Source organism: Thamnophis sirtalis, unplaced genomic scaffold, assembly GCF_051295495.1.
Source record: "Thamnophis sirtalis isolate CommonGarterSnake01/CBP01778 unplaced genomic scaffold, rThaSir2_p1.2 scaffold_2, whole genome shotgun sequence".
In the NCBI taxonomy this organism is placed as follows: Eukaryota; Metazoa; Chordata; class Lepidosauria; order Squamata; family Natricidae; genus Thamnophis; species Thamnophis sirtalis.
The window spans coordinates 143,478,984-143,497,292 of record NW_028261382.1 but is presented as its reverse complement, the minus strand read 5'-3'; the positions used below and the strand labels follow the sequence as shown (position 1 = coordinate 143,497,292).

The 18,309-nt window shown below is 34.9% G+C and overlaps 1 protein-coding gene across 12 annotated transcripts in view; it reads left to right on the top strand.

Moving 5' to 3' along the window:
- Positions 1–17,745, top strand: part of DTNA (dystrobrevin alpha) — a 176,958-nt gene extending 159,213 nt beyond the window's left edge. For 5 of the 12 annotated variants that reach the window (XM_087707105.1, XM_087707101.1, XM_087707098.1 and 2 more), the window contains 6 exons: positions 2,859–3,018; positions 4,285–4,374; positions 5,182–5,350; positions 6,799–6,931; positions 8,512–8,559; positions 14,094–14,234. In XM_087707105.1, coding sequence (XP_087563231.1) covers positions 2,859–3,018; positions 4,285–4,374; positions 5,182–5,350; positions 6,799–6,931; positions 8,512–8,529 — 570 coding nt within the window. In that variant the 3' untranslated portion in view covers positions 8,530–8,559; positions 14,094–14,234. Of the gene's footprint in view, positions 1–2,858; positions 3,019–4,284; positions 4,375–5,181; positions 5,351–6,798; positions 6,932–8,511; positions 8,560–14,093 lie in introns of those variants that run through there. The other 7 variants (XM_087707097.1, XM_087707096.1, XM_087707102.1 and 4 more) reach the window with 3 other exon arrangements.
- The last annotated feature ends 564 nt before the right edge of the window (positions 17,746–18,309 follow it).

Sequence of the window (18,309 nt, the reverse complement as noted above, 5' to 3'; positions counted from 1 at the left end):
TCGCAGTCAACTACATAGACTGTGCAACAAGCAATAATAATAATAATAATAATAATAATAATAATAATAATAATAATAATAATAATAATTGATTGATTGATTGATTGATTATTTGGAAACAAACAACATCTTGCCAGTAGAGCAAAAAGGCAACAAAAGAAGGAGCAGGGGCACAAAAGATCAGCTCCTAATTGATAAAATGATATTAAAAAATTGTAAGAACAGAAAAACGAACTTGAATATGGTCTGGATTGATTACAAAAAGGCATTTGACTCACTGCCACATAGTTGGATCATAAAATGCTTAGAAACAACTGGCATTAGCAAAAATATTACATCCTTTACTGAAAAGGCGATGAAACAATGGAGAACTGAGTTAGCAGTAGGGAATGAGATCTACGGAATGGTTAATATCAAGCGAGGAATTTTCCAGGGTGATTCACTTTCACCTCTTCTCTTCATCATCGCAATGATCCCACTATCAGTAATCTTAAAAAAATGAAATTAGGCTACCAAACAGCCAAAGAAGCTGAAAAAATTTCGCATTTACTATATATGGATGATTTGAAACTCTATGGAAAGTCAGAAATAGAAATCCAATCATTGACAAACACAGTCCAAGTATTCAGCACCGATATTTCAATGCAGTTTGGCATGGAAAAATGCGCCACTGTATCCATAAAAAGAGGCAAAATCACTGCATGTGAGGGAATTGAAATGCCCAATGGCCAACTAATTAAATGCAACAAAAATGAAGCCTACAAATACTTAGGCATTCTGCAGTTGGATAACATCAAGCATGGAGAAGTAAAAGCTATTGTCAGGCGAGAGTACACCAACAGAGTTAGGAAAATTTTGAAATCTAAATTGAATGGTGGAAATACAATCAAGGCCATAAATACCTGGGCAATACCAGTTATAAGATACACAGCTGGTATAGTTAACTGGACACAAGCTGATTTTGGACCTTTTGGACTGAAAAACCAGGAAACTAATGACAATGCACTACAGTTTACATCCACGTGGTGATAGTGATAGACTGTACCTGCCCCGAAAATCAGGTGGCACAAATGATCCATTGGAATTTGTGCAAAAATTATAATATTAAAACAGCAACAAACTGGTGGGAACATCAGCCTGAAAAAGTCACCGAAAATCAGATGGTCAAGATCTTGTGGGATTTTCGCATACAAACAGACAAAATACTGGCGCATAATATACCAGACATCACACTGGTTGAGAAAAACAAGGTTACAATCATAGATATTGCAATACCAGGTGATAGCAGGGTCGCCGAGAAGGAACATGAAAAAATCGCAAAATACCAGGACTTAAAAATCGAAATTCAACGACTATGGCACAAACCAGCAGTGGTAATTCCAGTGGTAATTGGCACACTGGGTGCTATTCCAAAAGCACTGGAATTACATTTAAAACAGTTAAAAATTGACAAAATCACCATCAGTCAAATGCAAAAAGCTGCACTGCTTGGATCTGCATGCATATTACGAAAATACGTTACGGCATCCTAGGCCCCTGGGTGGGGCCCGACTAGTAACCAATGCCAAATCCAGCGAAACAACTGGCCGCTGTGATACAATTGTATAATAATAATAATTGAAAATGGTGTATTATTATGTCATATATTCATAAAATGATGTTCCCTAAGCATTTCAGAATTATTAAAAGTTATTTTGTGTAGGTTACTGATTACAAAATTCTGTATTATGAGTTATCCTAGGTTCCAGCAGAGGGAGCTATATACCAAAGACAAAAAAAACAGTTAACCGTATTTGCCATACGCTAAATAAATAAATAAATAAATAAATAAATAAATAAATAAATAAATAAATAAATAAATAAATAAATAAATAAATAAATAAATAAATAAATAAATAAATAAATAAATGTATGTGTTAAGTATGGGGGGATGAAACTTTTTCTTAGTAAAACATTTGTCTGATTAAATTGCCTACATATAATATGAATAAGATACAGAGGAAAACAGATTAAATGTGTTTGCATGATAAGGAAACAAGTAATTGTTATATGAATTTGATTAAACTAAATTAAAAAGGATTAGGGGTTATGGTTATAGGATAATGGTAATTTCTAGACTGGATTCTGATTTCTGTCCAATATATACCAGAATATCTCCCATCTGTATGGAGTAGGATACATGGAATAGAGCATTGCCTGCTTTTTAGTTCAGAGGTCATGAGACTGCAAAATTTCCATTCTCACAAACACAAGATATGGGACCATTGATGGCATAGAAACACTCAGTTCCATGGAAAGTAATAAAAACATTCCTATGGCAACTTTACTTACTTTATCAGTTTTATTACTTTACCTCTAAGTTCTAACATAACATAAGCCAAAGAATTCAATAGCTCTTCTGTCATGACTCAACAGTGTGGTCAACAGTTTTCTCCATTGCTGCTGCCAGGTGACTAAGGGGAAAGAAAAACATAATTACTACTTGATTTGTCTTTTTGTTTTTTGTTGTTTCACTTTCAGGCAACTGGAAAAAGAAAACATTAAAAAGAAATACATTTTTGCCATTTCAGTTGGGACAATTTAAATTAATATGTCAATGTGATCTTTAGGACTCTGGGCAAGGTCACCAATCTCTTTTCCCTGTATTTCTGATCATTTCTGTTTTAGCGTATGTATTTTTGATTCTAGGAACTGACAGCATATTGATCCATTCATTTTCTATCAGGATGGTAACACTATCCAGCATGGGCATATTCTGATTATTTTCTCAAGCAGAGAAATAATTGGAGATGGTGGGATAGAAGTATCTTCTTCTACTTCATCCTGAATCACTCATGGCTTCCTTCCCCCCCCCCTAGACCCAAGGAGCAGGCTCTCCTCGCTCGTCTCCCAGCCACACGATCAGTCGGCCAATTCCAATGCCTATCAGATCTGCATCTGCCAGCTCAACCCCAGCCCACACACCACAAGATTCTCTGACAGGGGTGGGAGGAGATGTGCAAGAAGCTTTTGCGCAAGGTAATGGTACAAACTGTCCTCTGTTAAAAAATTAATAATCCGTAGCTTCTTTCCTCATTGCATATCTATTAAACTCTCTGAAAAGAGTTTTTTCTTAAAATAATTAATCAAGTAATTCAAAGTTTATATTTGGGACAAGCAGCATCAGAGGACAATTCACAGCAGACTAGAGCAGAAATGGAAAAAAAATAACATTAGTTTTTATTGCTGCATAATAAAATAATGGGAGAAAAAAAATTCTTCCAATCTAATGTCCAGTTTTCTAAATTATCTGCAAAGGACACAGTATTTTTTATTGGCAAATATACATAGAGATGCATTTTATTCTCAGACAATAGCAATTGTACTTATTTATAATGTGCTATTATAAGCTGTGCTTTGTAGTTATTGTTCCTCATGCCAACTGCTTGACAGTGCGGAGGCTTCTACATTGGCTTCCAAGGTCCTATTACAATATGGCTCCAAGTAGTTCAGAGGCCAAGCTGTTGGATATCATTTTCGTGCTGTCTATCCCAGACTGTTATAATTTCATCATATATCCCTAAAAAAACGTAAAATATCTTAGAACTAAAAACAACAGTTGGCTAATCACTGAACCTACTCTAGCATATTTCATTTGATAAATAATTTCTCTTTAATTTTTCATAAAGAAGGCAGAGAATTCAGACAGAATTTTACCAAATCTAATTTTTCCCCATCTGATGCTGTCCCTATATGGCAGTAGTTATATCTTGATACAGGAGCGTTACATCGCCTACCTAAAAAAAGTATACCAGTTCCAAACTAATTAATTTTATTAAAGCCAATCTAAGAGCCAAGGTGGCGCAGTGGTTAAATGCAGCACTGCAGGCTACTGCTAGATCAGCAGGTCAGCGGTTCAAATCTCACCGGCTCAGGGTTGACTCAGCCTTCCATCCTTCCGAGGTGGGTAAAATGAGGACCCAGATTGTTGGGGGCAATATGCTGACTCTCTGTAAACCGCTTAGAGAGGCCTGAAAGGCCTATGAAGCGGTATATAAGTCTACTGCTATTGCTATTGCTATTGCTATTCTGCAGAGGTCATGAAGAAATTAATACATGTGTAGTGTGGGTAGTCAGAGATTATGCCACTATAAAAACTACCTAAACAGATTTTTAAAATTCATAAATTTTAAATTGTTTTCTTAATTGAGTTTTGCATCATTTATTATTTTACCTTGTTAAATGTACACAAAAAACTCAAAACATTGCTAAAAATATTTTGCACTTTGCTTTTCTATTGATTAGGTACAAGAAGAAATTTAAGAAATGACTTGTTGGTAGCTGCTGATTCTATCACCAATACCATGTCTTCTCTCGTGAAAGAGTTAAACTCAGGTCTGATGATTTAAAGCATAAGTGTTTTATACTGGTTGAATATATAGTCTAAAGATAAGCTGCAATCTAGAAAAAATGTGCTGCAAAATATTTTAAGCTACTATTTAACAGTTTGAACTACTGATTTAGTCTTTTCAGCACAAGATTCCTTCTTATTTCAGCATTTAAATTGGTGATATTTATTTATTTCCAGTGCTTTTTAAATGCCTGAGATTTTTGTTAATTTTTATGGCTATTAAATAAGAGTTAGATTGCCTTATTAATGATTATATTTATGTGGAGTACAGATTTGGTAGCTCGTGTAATGCCAGGTGCTACTGAAATATTTTAAAAATTAAATCTCACTGAATATAATTGAACTAACTCAAATGAATTCAAATGCAGCAATATGTCTTCTTGCTGAACAAATGGTCAATGCTGTTTAGTTTCTTTATACAACAACACTGTCCAAGGGTTCATGCATCAGTATTGTAATAAGAGGCAATCCAGTGATGTAATTAATTGTTAATACCTCGCTTAATAGCTTACCCAGTCATTAGCATATTCCCTGATTTAGGGATACCAGGTACACTGAGTCACCCCACTTGGCATCAAAGCTTTACTCGTCTGTGTATGGCAAGTTGTAATAAATGGCAAATTTGAACTGTACAAAAGTGAAAGTTGCTCTGCATGTGTTTTTAATGTGGACAGTATGGTGTTTCTTTAGCAATATAAGATGGCAATGTACAGTAATAAAAACAGGAGAGAAGCATGCTAGGAATAGGAACGAAAGATATAATTATCATACCAACCTATTTCTTCATACAGAAGTTGGAAGTGAGACAGAAAGTAATGTGGATTCAGAGTTTGGTCGGACTCATTTTGATGATCTTGTTCCATCACCAACTTCTGAAAAGGCTTTTCTGGCACAAATCCATGCCAGGAAGCCAGGATATCTTCACAATGTAGCTGCTACTGGAACCATTCGCAGTGACCTGTGGGTATTCCATCCTGTTTTGCCTTCTCTTTGATTTCTATCTTTTTCTTGTCTTCAATAAACAAAGTTTGAGAAATTAAGTTTCCATTTAATATTGGGATGCTTTTTAAAGTAAAGATTAAGCCAAGTATAGCAATAAAGAGTGACTTTTGAACTACAATATGAAACTCTCATAAGATTTTGGTGAGAAAAACAATTTGCAATGTTTTTTATATTTGAACTCAGGATGAAAGTTGTTGATAATTAATATATACCAAAGAACAGCCAAGTCTCTTTTAGGAACATCATTTGAATCCATTCAAAGGGGCATTTCAGAAAATATGCCAAAATTGGGTGTAGTTTTTTTTTATTTCCTTTGAGAAGAATGGACAATTTTCTGCTGAAGATGAGGATACTGCTTTAGATGGAAATTTAGAAACTAAGTGTATTATCTATCTATGTACAAAATTACATAGTGGTGATCAGAGGTTTCTCCCAGTTCGGCCCGGATTAGGCGAATTGGTAGTAGCAGTAGCGGGACTCTCTGCCCACCCATCAGGGTGCTTCTGCGCATGTGTAGAAGTGTCGTGCGCGGGAATGTGCCTAAACCAATAGTAGAAAAATTGGCAACCCATCTCTGGTGGTGATCCTATAATTATACCCATCTACTCAGACACCTTTTACAAGATGGCGAGATCTTGAAAAGATCTTGATCCAAAGCAGAACATTATAGCAAAAGACCAAATGAAATTCAAGTATCTGTTGAAGTCATTGCTTCAGATATTAACATGATTCAGATGAGTTTGTTCTGCATGTTTATTTAGATGAAATATTAAGAGATGCTTTTACAGGATGTAAAAGGGTATAATTCTCAGTTCTGGGCACCAAACATTCTGGTATTCACCACAACATACCAAACTGGTAGTCCACCATATAATTCATACCTTTCTGAAATACAGAGTTCTGCATATTACTATTATTATGTAATTGATTTATATGGCTGCCCATCTCATCTAAGCCATTCTGAGAGGCTCATAAGAAAAAAAAACAAGTTAAATAATATACAAAATATGAAAGCTACCATATTTGGTATAAAATCACAATCAGCATCAGAAGTCATTCTATGGGAACTCACAAAAGCCAGTATAGGAGCTCCCTACCACATCCCTGAATCTTCATAGTGCCCTGAGCTTTCTACCACTTTCATTCTATACTGGTTTTCAAAAATGCCCTCCTAGGCAATCTGTTCTACAAAAGTTAAATTATGAAAAAGGGTACTGGATTTTTCTAAACTCACATTCCACAATATAAATGACTTGGTGTGGGTTGTATACTCTGTTTCCCCACCATCACTTCTGCAAATTTAGACTAACATAAGATGGAACTTACTGCTTTTACATAGAAGCATCTGAATACGAAGTAGGTCAGGCAGTAATTGCACAACCCTATTTATTAATAATTGTGTTTAGGGTTACAGAGGATGGAGAGTCTTACGTTAGAGCTGATGATGAGAACTATGAAAATGATTCTGTCTGTCAACTAGAAAATGAACTCAAGATGGAGGAGTATTTGAAGCAGAAAATGCAAGATGAAGCTTATCAGGTAAAAATAAGATAAGAACTCAACAAAATTGCACAGCGGAAAGAAATTTTACTGTCCTAGATTTTGTTTTTTTGAAGAATATGTGATAAGGGTATAGATTCCAAATAATAGTGAGATGCATTCATATTTCTGTGAATCAGGAAGTACTTTTTGTACTGAAATTAAAAGGCTGACATTAACCTTCACAAGCTGTTAGTTGGTGCATCACAAATACTAGTAACATACTCTGTCAACAGTGTGCTGTTCTATTTTCACAAAATAACTTTGAGAGTAGGTGGGTGTTCACACATGCATTCTTGGCACTTTTATACTGTGAAAGAAAGTGGTAATTTGCATGTGTGAATGAGCCATCAAGACTTAATCTCCAAAGATAGAACTTTCATCTTACTCAAAATCATCTCAAATACAGTCTTTTCTTCAGCAAAATAAATAATTTCAAATTAAAACCTAATTATCTACCATCCATGCAAATAAGCAAACAAAGCTAGTCCAATTTTATAGCCCACTAAAGAAAGTTGCCACTAGTGTACATTGATAATAGTAGGAATCTTATGCTCTCTCAACATAGGCAGACATTATAAAAAAACCCAGTAATTCAGTTCACAAAGTCCCTAGAAACTACATCAGATACTAGTACTAACATAAGTACTGACAGTGCTAAAACCATGTAGAAGATATGAGTCACTGATAGCACAATTGCTCTGATGCAATTATAGAGACTATTTCACAAATATGTTAACAACAGTGTGTAATCACAGCTGCCAGGTCTTTAACTGCTACTAGCCATCATATTGACCAATATCTTCTCAAGATCTTAGGATGTCATAAACTATCAGCATAGTATATGTGTGGGTCCAAGCAGCAAAATATTTTTTTCTAGTAATTTTCTAGTATTTTAAAATTTTCTAGCAATTTAAAAAGATAGCAATATCTGCCTGCCGTAATTTTGGCATTATAGAAATCAGTCTAAAATCTAAAATTCTTGGTATATGTTGAAATGTTACTTCTAAGTAAACCAGCAGATAATCTGCCTATATTATGCTTATTTATTGGGAATATGGATTATATCTACAAGAAATATTAAATAGATCAAAGCACTGAATAATATAAGAATGTGTTTTCTGTTTCACTATATGTAAGGAATACTGATTAATGAGAAACTTAACTCTATCTTAGGAAGTACTTTTAAATGTTGAAAAATTGTAGTTTTAGGACCATTTGTACATATCCTTATAAAAAATGAGTATATTGTAAAAGTTACAAATACAAATGAGAAATGATTGCCTATAACTGCCTAAAGTATTTAGAAATAAGAGTTACAAGATAATCTTCTTTCTCTTTTTTGGTTGGGCCTTGTAGCAAATGCAACAAATTGAACAAATTGAATCTTCATCCTTTCTAGCATTTTCTGCAGCAACAACCTTCTCACAGTTTCTTCTTGCATGCTAACCTCTTCATTTGGTGTGTACTATTCTTGCATGCCCATATGACACCTCTCACTCCTGTTGAGTCCCTTTGTCTTTAGAATGGTGCACTGATCTGGCTGCTCACATTTTCTGTTTTCACTTTCTTTTTTACAGGTCAGCTTACAAGGATGAGTAACCATCCTTGTATCACTCTCCTCTCAAGTAAGTTTTAAGTTGGTTTAAAACTGATATCAATCACTTTCATTCAGTAATTATCCTGATTGGAGTGCAAGATGGGAGGGGGAGAGGCAAAGAAGTTGGCCACATTTTTCTCTTCACCAATACATTATAATATACTGTAATTATTTTGCAATACTGTAATCATTTTGCAATTCTAACTGTAATTGTCAAATGAGAATAAGTTCCTATTCTGTAGCAGTGGAAAAGCTATTGAGAGGAGTGTAGGCTATGTGATTTGTTTTTATGGGCCTGTTAATATGAAACACTGTTTGCTACTGGATGGAATGAATACCATCTTTGGAAAGAATGATATGAAACATAACTCCCCAAACTAGAATTTAGTGATTTAGCTTATAAATCTGCTTTCTGGATGCAAATGAGTTGCATGTGGGTTATCATGTATCATAATTAGTGTCTACACTTTTCAAAGCAATATTTTGTAGCACAGCATAAGAATGTTTTGAATCAATATTATTACAGAATCAGGCAGATGTTTAGACTGGATTTGGCATCTTTGTCCACCTATCAAGACCTTTCCAAAGACCTGGGATAGACAGGGATGGCCTGCTTTGTGGGAGTGGCTTGCTGGCCATGTGACTGGGTGGGCATGGCCAACTTCTAAAATGTGGTGAAACTCACTTAACAACGCTCTTGCTTAGCAACCAAAATGTTAGCTCAGGAACTCTGGCATTTGAAGCATGCAAGTCTTAAAGCTGTCAAGTACAAGACCCTTGCACCCCTAACCCTTTAGAAAAAAAAACCAGGAGTGTTCAAGCTTGACAGTATTAAGACTTTTGGACTTCAACTCCCAGAATTCCTCCTCTCGCTCTTCATCTTGATGATGTGCAGACCGGCGGGGGGAGGGAGCTGGAACCGGTTCTAAATGGCACTGTAGATTTGTGGAACCTCCTCTATAGAAGAGGGTAGAACTGGCAGGAACCCACCCCTGGATCATGATTTTGTCAGTGTCAATGGTATTCAAATGTTTCTAATTTGTTTTAAACAATTCATGTGTTAAAAATTATGAAGTGAAATCTAAGACATTAGCCATTCAAAGAATTACAGATGAAAATGCTTTTGAGTTTGTTAAAAAAACAATAAGTAATTTTGAATATTAATACTTTGTATTTGGATATTAGTACAGAAGGTTGAATAGAATTATTCTAGTCCTTCTTAAATGCTGTGGAAGATCCTTCAATGCAAGTGTAAAATTATTTTAAAAATACTTAATCTCACATAATTGAACTATAAATATTTTTCAGATTCTACTAAATTAATATAGTTTTTAAAGGCCAGAATTCTTCATGGCAGCTTTCTCCCAAGAGATACTTATCATATGGAGTGAGTTTCAATTTTGTCTCTGTCCCAAATTATATCACCAAGCCACACAAGACACCTATTCTTGTTCCCTGGTTTAGAAGCTACTAAGGTTTTTATATTTTTATTAATAATGCTTGGAGTTTTGTCATATAAAAAATATCACCAACCTGATATTTTCCAGGTATATTACCATACTAATATTACCCCAAATTTCTCACCAGAATGTACTGGAAGTGGTAATATTGTAATATTGAGGAAGGCTAGTTTCCAAGATTTAAACTCCAAATCCATAATGATGTTTTCTAGATAGATAATATGACTTTTGTCCTGCTATTACTTTTCCATCTTCCCATGGCTTTCAACTTTATCAATCATAATATTTTTGATTATTAACTGTTTTATTTCATTTTCATTTTCATTTTATACAATCACTTATATACTGTGCAATTAAAAAAACAATAAACACAACTCATCTTCTATTCCACTATAGAAAACCAGTATAACACTTCATCCTCCACACACCCTTTCTTCTCCCCCTCCAACTTTCATTTCTCCCCTCCAGCATCCCCCTCTTCTACTTCCCCTCCCCCTCAGACATTCCTTTCTCCCCTTCCCTCCATCTCACCCTCCTTACATTCCCCTCTCACTCCCTCTCTACTCCTCCCTCTTCTTTCCCTCTACTCCTCGCTTCGGTGTATTTCTACTATTCATTAATCTATTCGATTTGTATTTTATACTAAAATTGAAAGAAAAGGAAAAAAAAGGAAAATAAAAGGAAAAGAGAAAAAAAAGAAAAAAGAGCAGCAGTATACAAGTGCATTCTTATTGTTTTGGAAATTGAAACTATATTTCCCCCCCTCCCCCCAGTAAACCCCCCTCCCAAGCCCCCTTCCTACTTCCCAGATCCCATGCCCGGCATAGTTTTTTATCAAACACAGTCTAGAGTATATTGAAACCAAATAGATTAAAAATTAAAAGATAAAAAAAGAAAAAAGAAAAAAAGAAAAAAAAAGGAAAAAAATCAATAAACTCTCTACATTGAACTCAGCTTCCCATCATTATTAAAACATAAACAATGTACATCATTCCTAATCTCAATTAATTTATTACTTGCAGGATTTCAAACTATATTGAAACCGAATAAGTTAATCAAATAGAATTCTACTCTAGCTAGGGACCTTATCTCTTTGTCTAAATATCTGTCTATTTCCAAACCTTTAATTTGTCCCTTTTACCTCCTTCTCTAAAAAGCAGTTTAAACACATCTCAAATACTTCTCTCGGTTTCCTTTTCCAACTCTTCTCATCCTACCTCACCCGTGTCCATATATATATTTTATTTTCATCCATACTCCTCTCATATTTGCTCCGCCTTCCTGCACACTCCCTGGGTATATCCTTCCAGACATTATATTCCAATAACAGTTTATATAAAAATCAACTTACTTTCTGGCTCAAAATAAGCTCTAATTGAACCTTCACTACCCTCCCATCTACACCAGGCGTCCCAACTCTATTCAACCTAAACCACAACTTCACCCTCCTCACCCTAGAAAATAAATCATAAACAATTTATATAAAAGTTCAGAGTTATCCATCAAGTCTTTTTTTAAGTCTCATACAATATATTTTCCGAGGAAATCAGCATCATTTCTTTCAGCCTTAATGTCTCTTCATCGGTATACCACTATACCATTTTATACAAGACAGAAGTCACAAAGTATTATTCAAATTAAAATTAAGCAAATGTTTTGGAAGCATAACTAAATCCTTGTTCTCTGCTCTTCTGCCCTTCCAGAGGGGGAAAACGATACCTCCCGCCTTGTAGTTGTGTGTTTTGTTGTTTCTCTTCTACTTCTCCTTGTCTTTGTCCAAGTCCGGGTAATTCAGGAAGTCCCGCCTTTAGGATCTTATAGTAAAAGTCTCGGGCTTCCCAAACAGAATTGAGGCGATGTTTTTGGTCATCAAGTGTAACTGTAATACCAAATGGCACCTCCCATCTGTACTGTATCTGATTGTTTCTGAGTTCTTTAGTTAGAAAAGCATAGTCTCTCCTGGCTCTTAACATTTGGGGTGGTATTTCTTTGAAAACGATCAAGTCCTGTCCATCAATTCGCAGCCTGTTATTGTAAAACTCTTGTAGTATCGCGTTTCTGGATTCTCTTGTAGCAAAATATATAATTATATCTCTCGGAAGCTGTCTCTGTTTTGCTGCCCACGAATTATGGCGGTAAATTTTTTGGATCTGCCAATCAAAGTTGAGTCCCGGACTTCCCACCAAACGACTGAAAGCCTCAAAAAAGGTCTGTTTCAAATTCTCCTGTTCATTTTCACGCAATCCCCTAACTCTTATTGCAAACGCAGTCTTTTTATAATTTGTCATAACAAGTTGTCTTTCTGCATTTTCAACTTCCTGTTGCAACATTTCAATTTTAGATGTCAGATTAGAATTAGCTTCTTCCAAAAGCTCCAGTTTATCTTCCATTCCTGCAATATAATCTGTCATTACAGTTATGACCCTGATCATATCCTCCTTTGTTTGAGCAATCTTGGCATCAAGCTTATCACATAATTCCGAGATAAGTTGCTTCATTTCCTCCCTAAATTCTTTAAGAGTTTCAAAAAGAAATTCTTTCGTTAACAAATCTCCAGTAGAGGGCGTAGAAGGCAAAAGCTGCGGCTTTATAGCAATTGCTTGGGATGTATTGTTGAAAAAACGTTTAGATTGCTTTGATTTGGGAGCCATTATAAAAAGGAAACAAACAAAGTCTCTGCTCACCTTGATTTAAGATAAAATACTTTCAATAAACTTTTGGCAATTAGTAAAGAGAAGTCTTCAGGAAAACAGGGCTAACTAAATATATCATATATCAAATGCGGAAGCTATAAAATCGCCATTTTGAAAAGCAGTTAGACAAAGGAGTTTTTTATAAAATTGAAGCTGGTATTTTGAATAATAATAAAAAAAAAGGTTCTCAGGAATGGTCGCTGCTCGGATTGATTTTAAATAGCTTAGATTTGTCCTGAGGGGGGGGGGGCGACCTGCCTTGAGCTTAAAAAAAAAAACTGAGAAGATCTGGCTGGAGTAAAAAAAAAAAACTCAGCTTTTGTTGAACCTCTTCTCCGTTCACAGCGAAAAACAAAAAGCTGTGAACTACAAAGAGGATTCTAACGACTGAGTTCCTCCCTGCTCCTTTCTTGCCTGAAAGGAGAGATATCTATAGATCTTTTAGATATACAGACCAGAACTCTGAGGGCAGCTCCGTTGAGCCACCGGCGACGGCAGGCTCCTCCCCCGGAAGCCCCATCAATCATAATATTTATGGAGCAACTTTCTCAGATTTGGGGCCTAAGTTTAATTCATGACATGATACATCTTTTCTCAAATGATGTCCTTCCTAAACAAACAAAATCTGGCTACCATAATCTATATGTACTGTTAACATTCTGTTGTTCTATTACCATTTATTGTTTGTGGATATTTTTTAAAGAACCGGGAAAGATGCACGCGCTCTATATACTATACATGTGTGCAATAGAATACAGTATTACTGTAGAGCTGATAGATTTTTGTTGACTTGCTAATAGGGAAGATGGATATACCAATTTGATGATACAGAGCTATTTTGGGATAAGGGTTAAAGGCACGAGATGAGAAATTAGAAGACCATTCTAATCCTGCCTTAAATACAAAGCCAGTTGGGTAATTTTGGATAAGTTACTCTCTTTCAGTGCTAAAAAGAAGGCAATGGCAAACCACTTCTCAAAAATTCTGCTAAGAAAAATGCACAAATCAGGAGTCAAGACTCACTCATAGCACACATACACACAAAATTTTAATGATAATATTATTCCAGTATTATATGATTTTGAACAGTCATCACACAAATCTTATCAGTAACTCTATTCTCCTACCAATGATGCTTAACTGTGTATTCAGAATAGAAAGTCTACACCTATCCTTAAAGATAGCATATGCAGAACTGAAAATGTAAAAGTAAAGAGTAGAGTAAAATGTGACTAAGACAAGTCCAATCAGGTGTCTAAAGGAAGCTAGCCTAATTCAAGTAACAGTGAGGAGTGGGCTTATCAGGAATGTTCACATGGTGCATATTCCACATTTGCACACTGGCTAAATAGGGCTGGTATGTTTCTATGACATGTGATAAATAGTACTATTAAAACATTTCTTGACAGGAAAGCTGCAGTCAAATGGATAATGAAAGTGATGTAAGAACTGAGGAGGAGAAAGAGAAGGAGGAAGAGGAAAAAGAGGAAGAAGAAGAAGACAACACTCCGATCAATGACAAAAATAGCCTAGCTGCCAGCTTCAATGAAGAAGTGAAAAATCAAGTGCAGCCTCTCTAACCAACTAGGTCTCCAGACTGTAGCACAATTATTTTGTTTGCCAAGTTCTAGTTTGTAGGTGTTTTATTTTTGAAGATTAAAAAACCATGATTTTTATTTAAAGTTAAATTATATCAGCTACATCATGTGTAACATGGCTTATTATTGATGAAGAACACTGGCTGTACTAACAAAATATAAACCCTTTGCACTTTCAAACCTGTTCAGTTTACAATGACAGTACTGTTTATATTAGGAGTTTGATTTCTGAATAATTTGAGGTTTTAGAACACTTTCCTACACACTGTACATTATTCTTCCATAGAGGAAATTTTAAAAGTATAATGATGCATTTATCATTGAATAAATATACTCCTGTGTGTACATATTTATAGCCCAAAAATGAACTATAGTTGCAATACTAAACCCAACCACACTTGCAGAATTCTCACAGATATTACTAGGAATTGCACACATGTTGATATTACAATATTGCATCTTTGGATAGCAATTTGTTTTTAATATTTCTGCAAAATAAATAAATGAAAATTTAAAAACAAACTTGTACAAAATGCACTAAGAAGTATCTCTATGACTTAGGGCTACTACATAACGAATGTTTTCTTTCAAAATATAATCTAACAAATCAGCCATAGAACTTAGTGTAAATATTTTCTTTCCAAATAGAAATGATATACAAAAGACAACATTCAAATTATATAGAATCTAGTTTTTAAAATCAGTACAGATCTTCTTAAAACTGTGAACTATGTTTTGAAATACTCATTACTAAAGCTGTTTATAAACCACAGGTGCCATAAAATCCCTAAACTAATTGTATAATCTTCATTTTATTATTTTGTTGCAGTTTTAGAACTTTCTTTCACATTATCTCCATCTTTCATATCTTGTTGGTTGAGGCCTTCAGCTTTAAATGTACAGGCTTTAAAAGATTGCTTGCAATTACTTTAGTTTCTTATTGAATGTGCATTGCCTTAGTCAACCATTAGTTGTTTTGTGTGCATTCTTGGAAATGGGCCAGGGGTATCTGCAGGGTATTGTAAAAAAAAGAAAATCAAGATTGCTGCCATGCACATCTTGCAATGTATATAAATAGGCAGAGCTTTTATCACATTATCATGGCTGCCCTCTTGCTTTTTTTTTTAATCTTACCCTCTGGACACTCCTGGAATGAGTAGAGAGACTTTCTTCAGGGGCTGAATGGGGTAATCTGCTAAATATGAAAAGCACATGGAGGGGAGGTGTGTCCTTTCTAAAAAGAAAAAAGAATATATTATGTAATTACAGCAGTATCTCTTTTGAGTTAATCTTAATATGCTATTTAAAAAAATAATAGAGAGGAGGCTGCTCCTGAGGATTATATTTGGAAAAGATACTTCACAATCTTATTTTCCCTATATAGTAAATTAGTTACAAGCAAATTTTAGCCCTAAGGAAAACAGCAAATTATTTAGAAATTGTTAAGCGTAATGGTAACATTAAGCACGAATTTAGAAAAGCTGAAATATATAAATCCAAAGTTATTGTTAAAAAAATAATAGCTCCTTAAACTTGCTTACATATTGCATTGTCCAAATGAAAAGATGAATCTTTCTGTTGATTCTACAAGGGACATGCTTCAGATCAAAGATGTATAAATTAAATAACTCTAGGTACTTTCTAACTCATGCACAAAATAATTCCTGACATCTTCCTTCTTGTGTCTTTCTCAACATTGTCTCTATGTACTCAAATCACAGAATTTAGAGAACTGAAGAAAATATTTTTAAAAAATGTTTACATAGAGACACCCCAGAAACCTCGCAATAATTACTCTTTACTCCTGTAGTGTCTACCATCTTCACATGGTGGATACATAACTTTTGACAATTTACCTCTCCTATGCCCTTCTCTCAGGAACTGGTTACTCTCTACTAGTGCCTAGCACACATCAGTTAGTACTAGACAGTATATTGGCAATTCTTGCTGACAACTCAGGACTCCAGCCAAGTATTTCCTAAAGAAGCAAAATTGTATTAAAAAGATCGAAATCCAGCTAGATACCTGCAGTTAGAATAGGGATTGTGTTTCTCTGATATAGTCCTTAATTTACACACCCAGATTGCATGTAAAGCTCATGCACGAGTCTAAACTTTGGGAAATCTGTGCAACACTTATTGTCTTCACAACATATGCACCATTCTCTCAGTCTGGTTTCAGCACAGATTCTCCAAAGCAGAGCTCTAGGTGGCCTCTTATACTTTGGAAGTCCAAGTTAAAGCACTTTTTCATTTGCCACCAAAACCAAACGTTGCTACATCAACCAGTGTTAAGTTGACAGTGGCTCAGTATGGACAATACTTTCCCCTGATTTCTATCTAGCATCTGGAAACCAAAAGTGTCATCTTCTAACACAAAACTCAACCTCCTAGGCCATAATGTTGTTAGTATAAAGTTATGCTTGCATAAAACTCCACTAGCAAAGTCCTTAATCAGATTACCTGTTTCTGTATTTTGTCTTGGATGTCATATAAAAACCTAATGGAATAGGATATAATGTGGATGTCCTTATTCAGATGAACATTAACTTGCATGCCTAAGGAATCCAGGCCCAAAGCTAATGTTACAGACATACGTTTCCATGCACAATGAAACAAGCATGTAGAGGAAGTTGAGTGAGAGTTTTGTCCCAAATGTGCCAATGTTTTAGCCCATACAGTCTTTGTTTGCTAAACATGTTTGGACGGCGAACCTCAAAGTTGCTGGAATGGTTGAAATAGCCATTTATCATTTTTCATGGCTGTTTACTATAGCCCAAAACTCCTTGTGGATTGTTAATGGAAAGATCATTAAGAGGCAGGAATTAGAATGTGAAGATAGCAGGATTCTTGAATGTTGAAAGAAAAGAGAGGATAGAATCTCTGTAAGTAGTAATGTTAACTTTAAAACTGCATTAAAAGGTGTGTGGCCTTTGTTGTGATAATATGTATTTTCTTATATGCATGAGACAAAATGTTGCATCATTATTTAGCACAGATGTCTGCCTTTTACTTTAGCCACTTTCCTCCATTTTTATGAGTTCCTTGGAATTGCTGTAGATATATCTTGTAAATACCACAACTGCGGGTTGCAGCAGTTAGGTTGGTTCAATTCAGTGCCAGAGCTTGAATGACAGGACAGGAATTTATCTGTGAACCCAAAAAAGTATGAAGAATTACATCTTGAAACTACTAATTGTCTGATGTTTTTAACTACTGTTATTTCACACCAGTCTGAACGGACACACACTGCAAATTTTACATTATCCATTGGTATTGTAAACAGAATTATTATTGTATGGGGTTTTTTTGTATTGCTGTTAAGTATTGTTTTGTGTGTGTGTGTGTGTGTGTGTGTGTTAAGCCTATTGGGGACATATTTTGAAGTGATTAAACTATTTAATTGTGTGTCTATATTTTGGAATGGAATTATTTCTTCATTAAAAAAGAATTTTTAAAAGTAATTCATGTAGTCTCCCTTGTTGTTTACACTGAATCCAAGATACATTTTCCCCTCTTCCAGACGAATTCTTTCTTAGATTTGTTAAAAAAAAGAGGGGAGCATGAAAGTACATATGTGTTTTAATAATAATATCTAAGACTGCTAACATCGGAATGACATGATTATCACAAAAGGGATGCTCACGAGCAACAGTATTGACAGATGTAATGACCTTCCAATCAGACTGAAAAAGCCTCTTAGAACTGAAACATTTACAGAGAATTAATAAACAGGGAATTCTATAATTTGAATATTATGATAAAAAAAGATCTACTATAAAAATATCAGCATGGGTGGATGATGGTGATGAGGAGGAGAGTCTGGATTTCTTACAGATACAGAGGAAAAATTACAAATTCCATTGGCAATCTGTTAGCATAAAATTACCAGATTTTTCCTTTCATTTTTATCATCAGCGTTCAAATTCACAAGTGAATATATGCTCCTAATTCTTCAGGATCTAATTTGGAGTAGACAAGTAATGCTACTAAGATTCTTTTCAGATGTGTGGAATTAATAGCCTGCC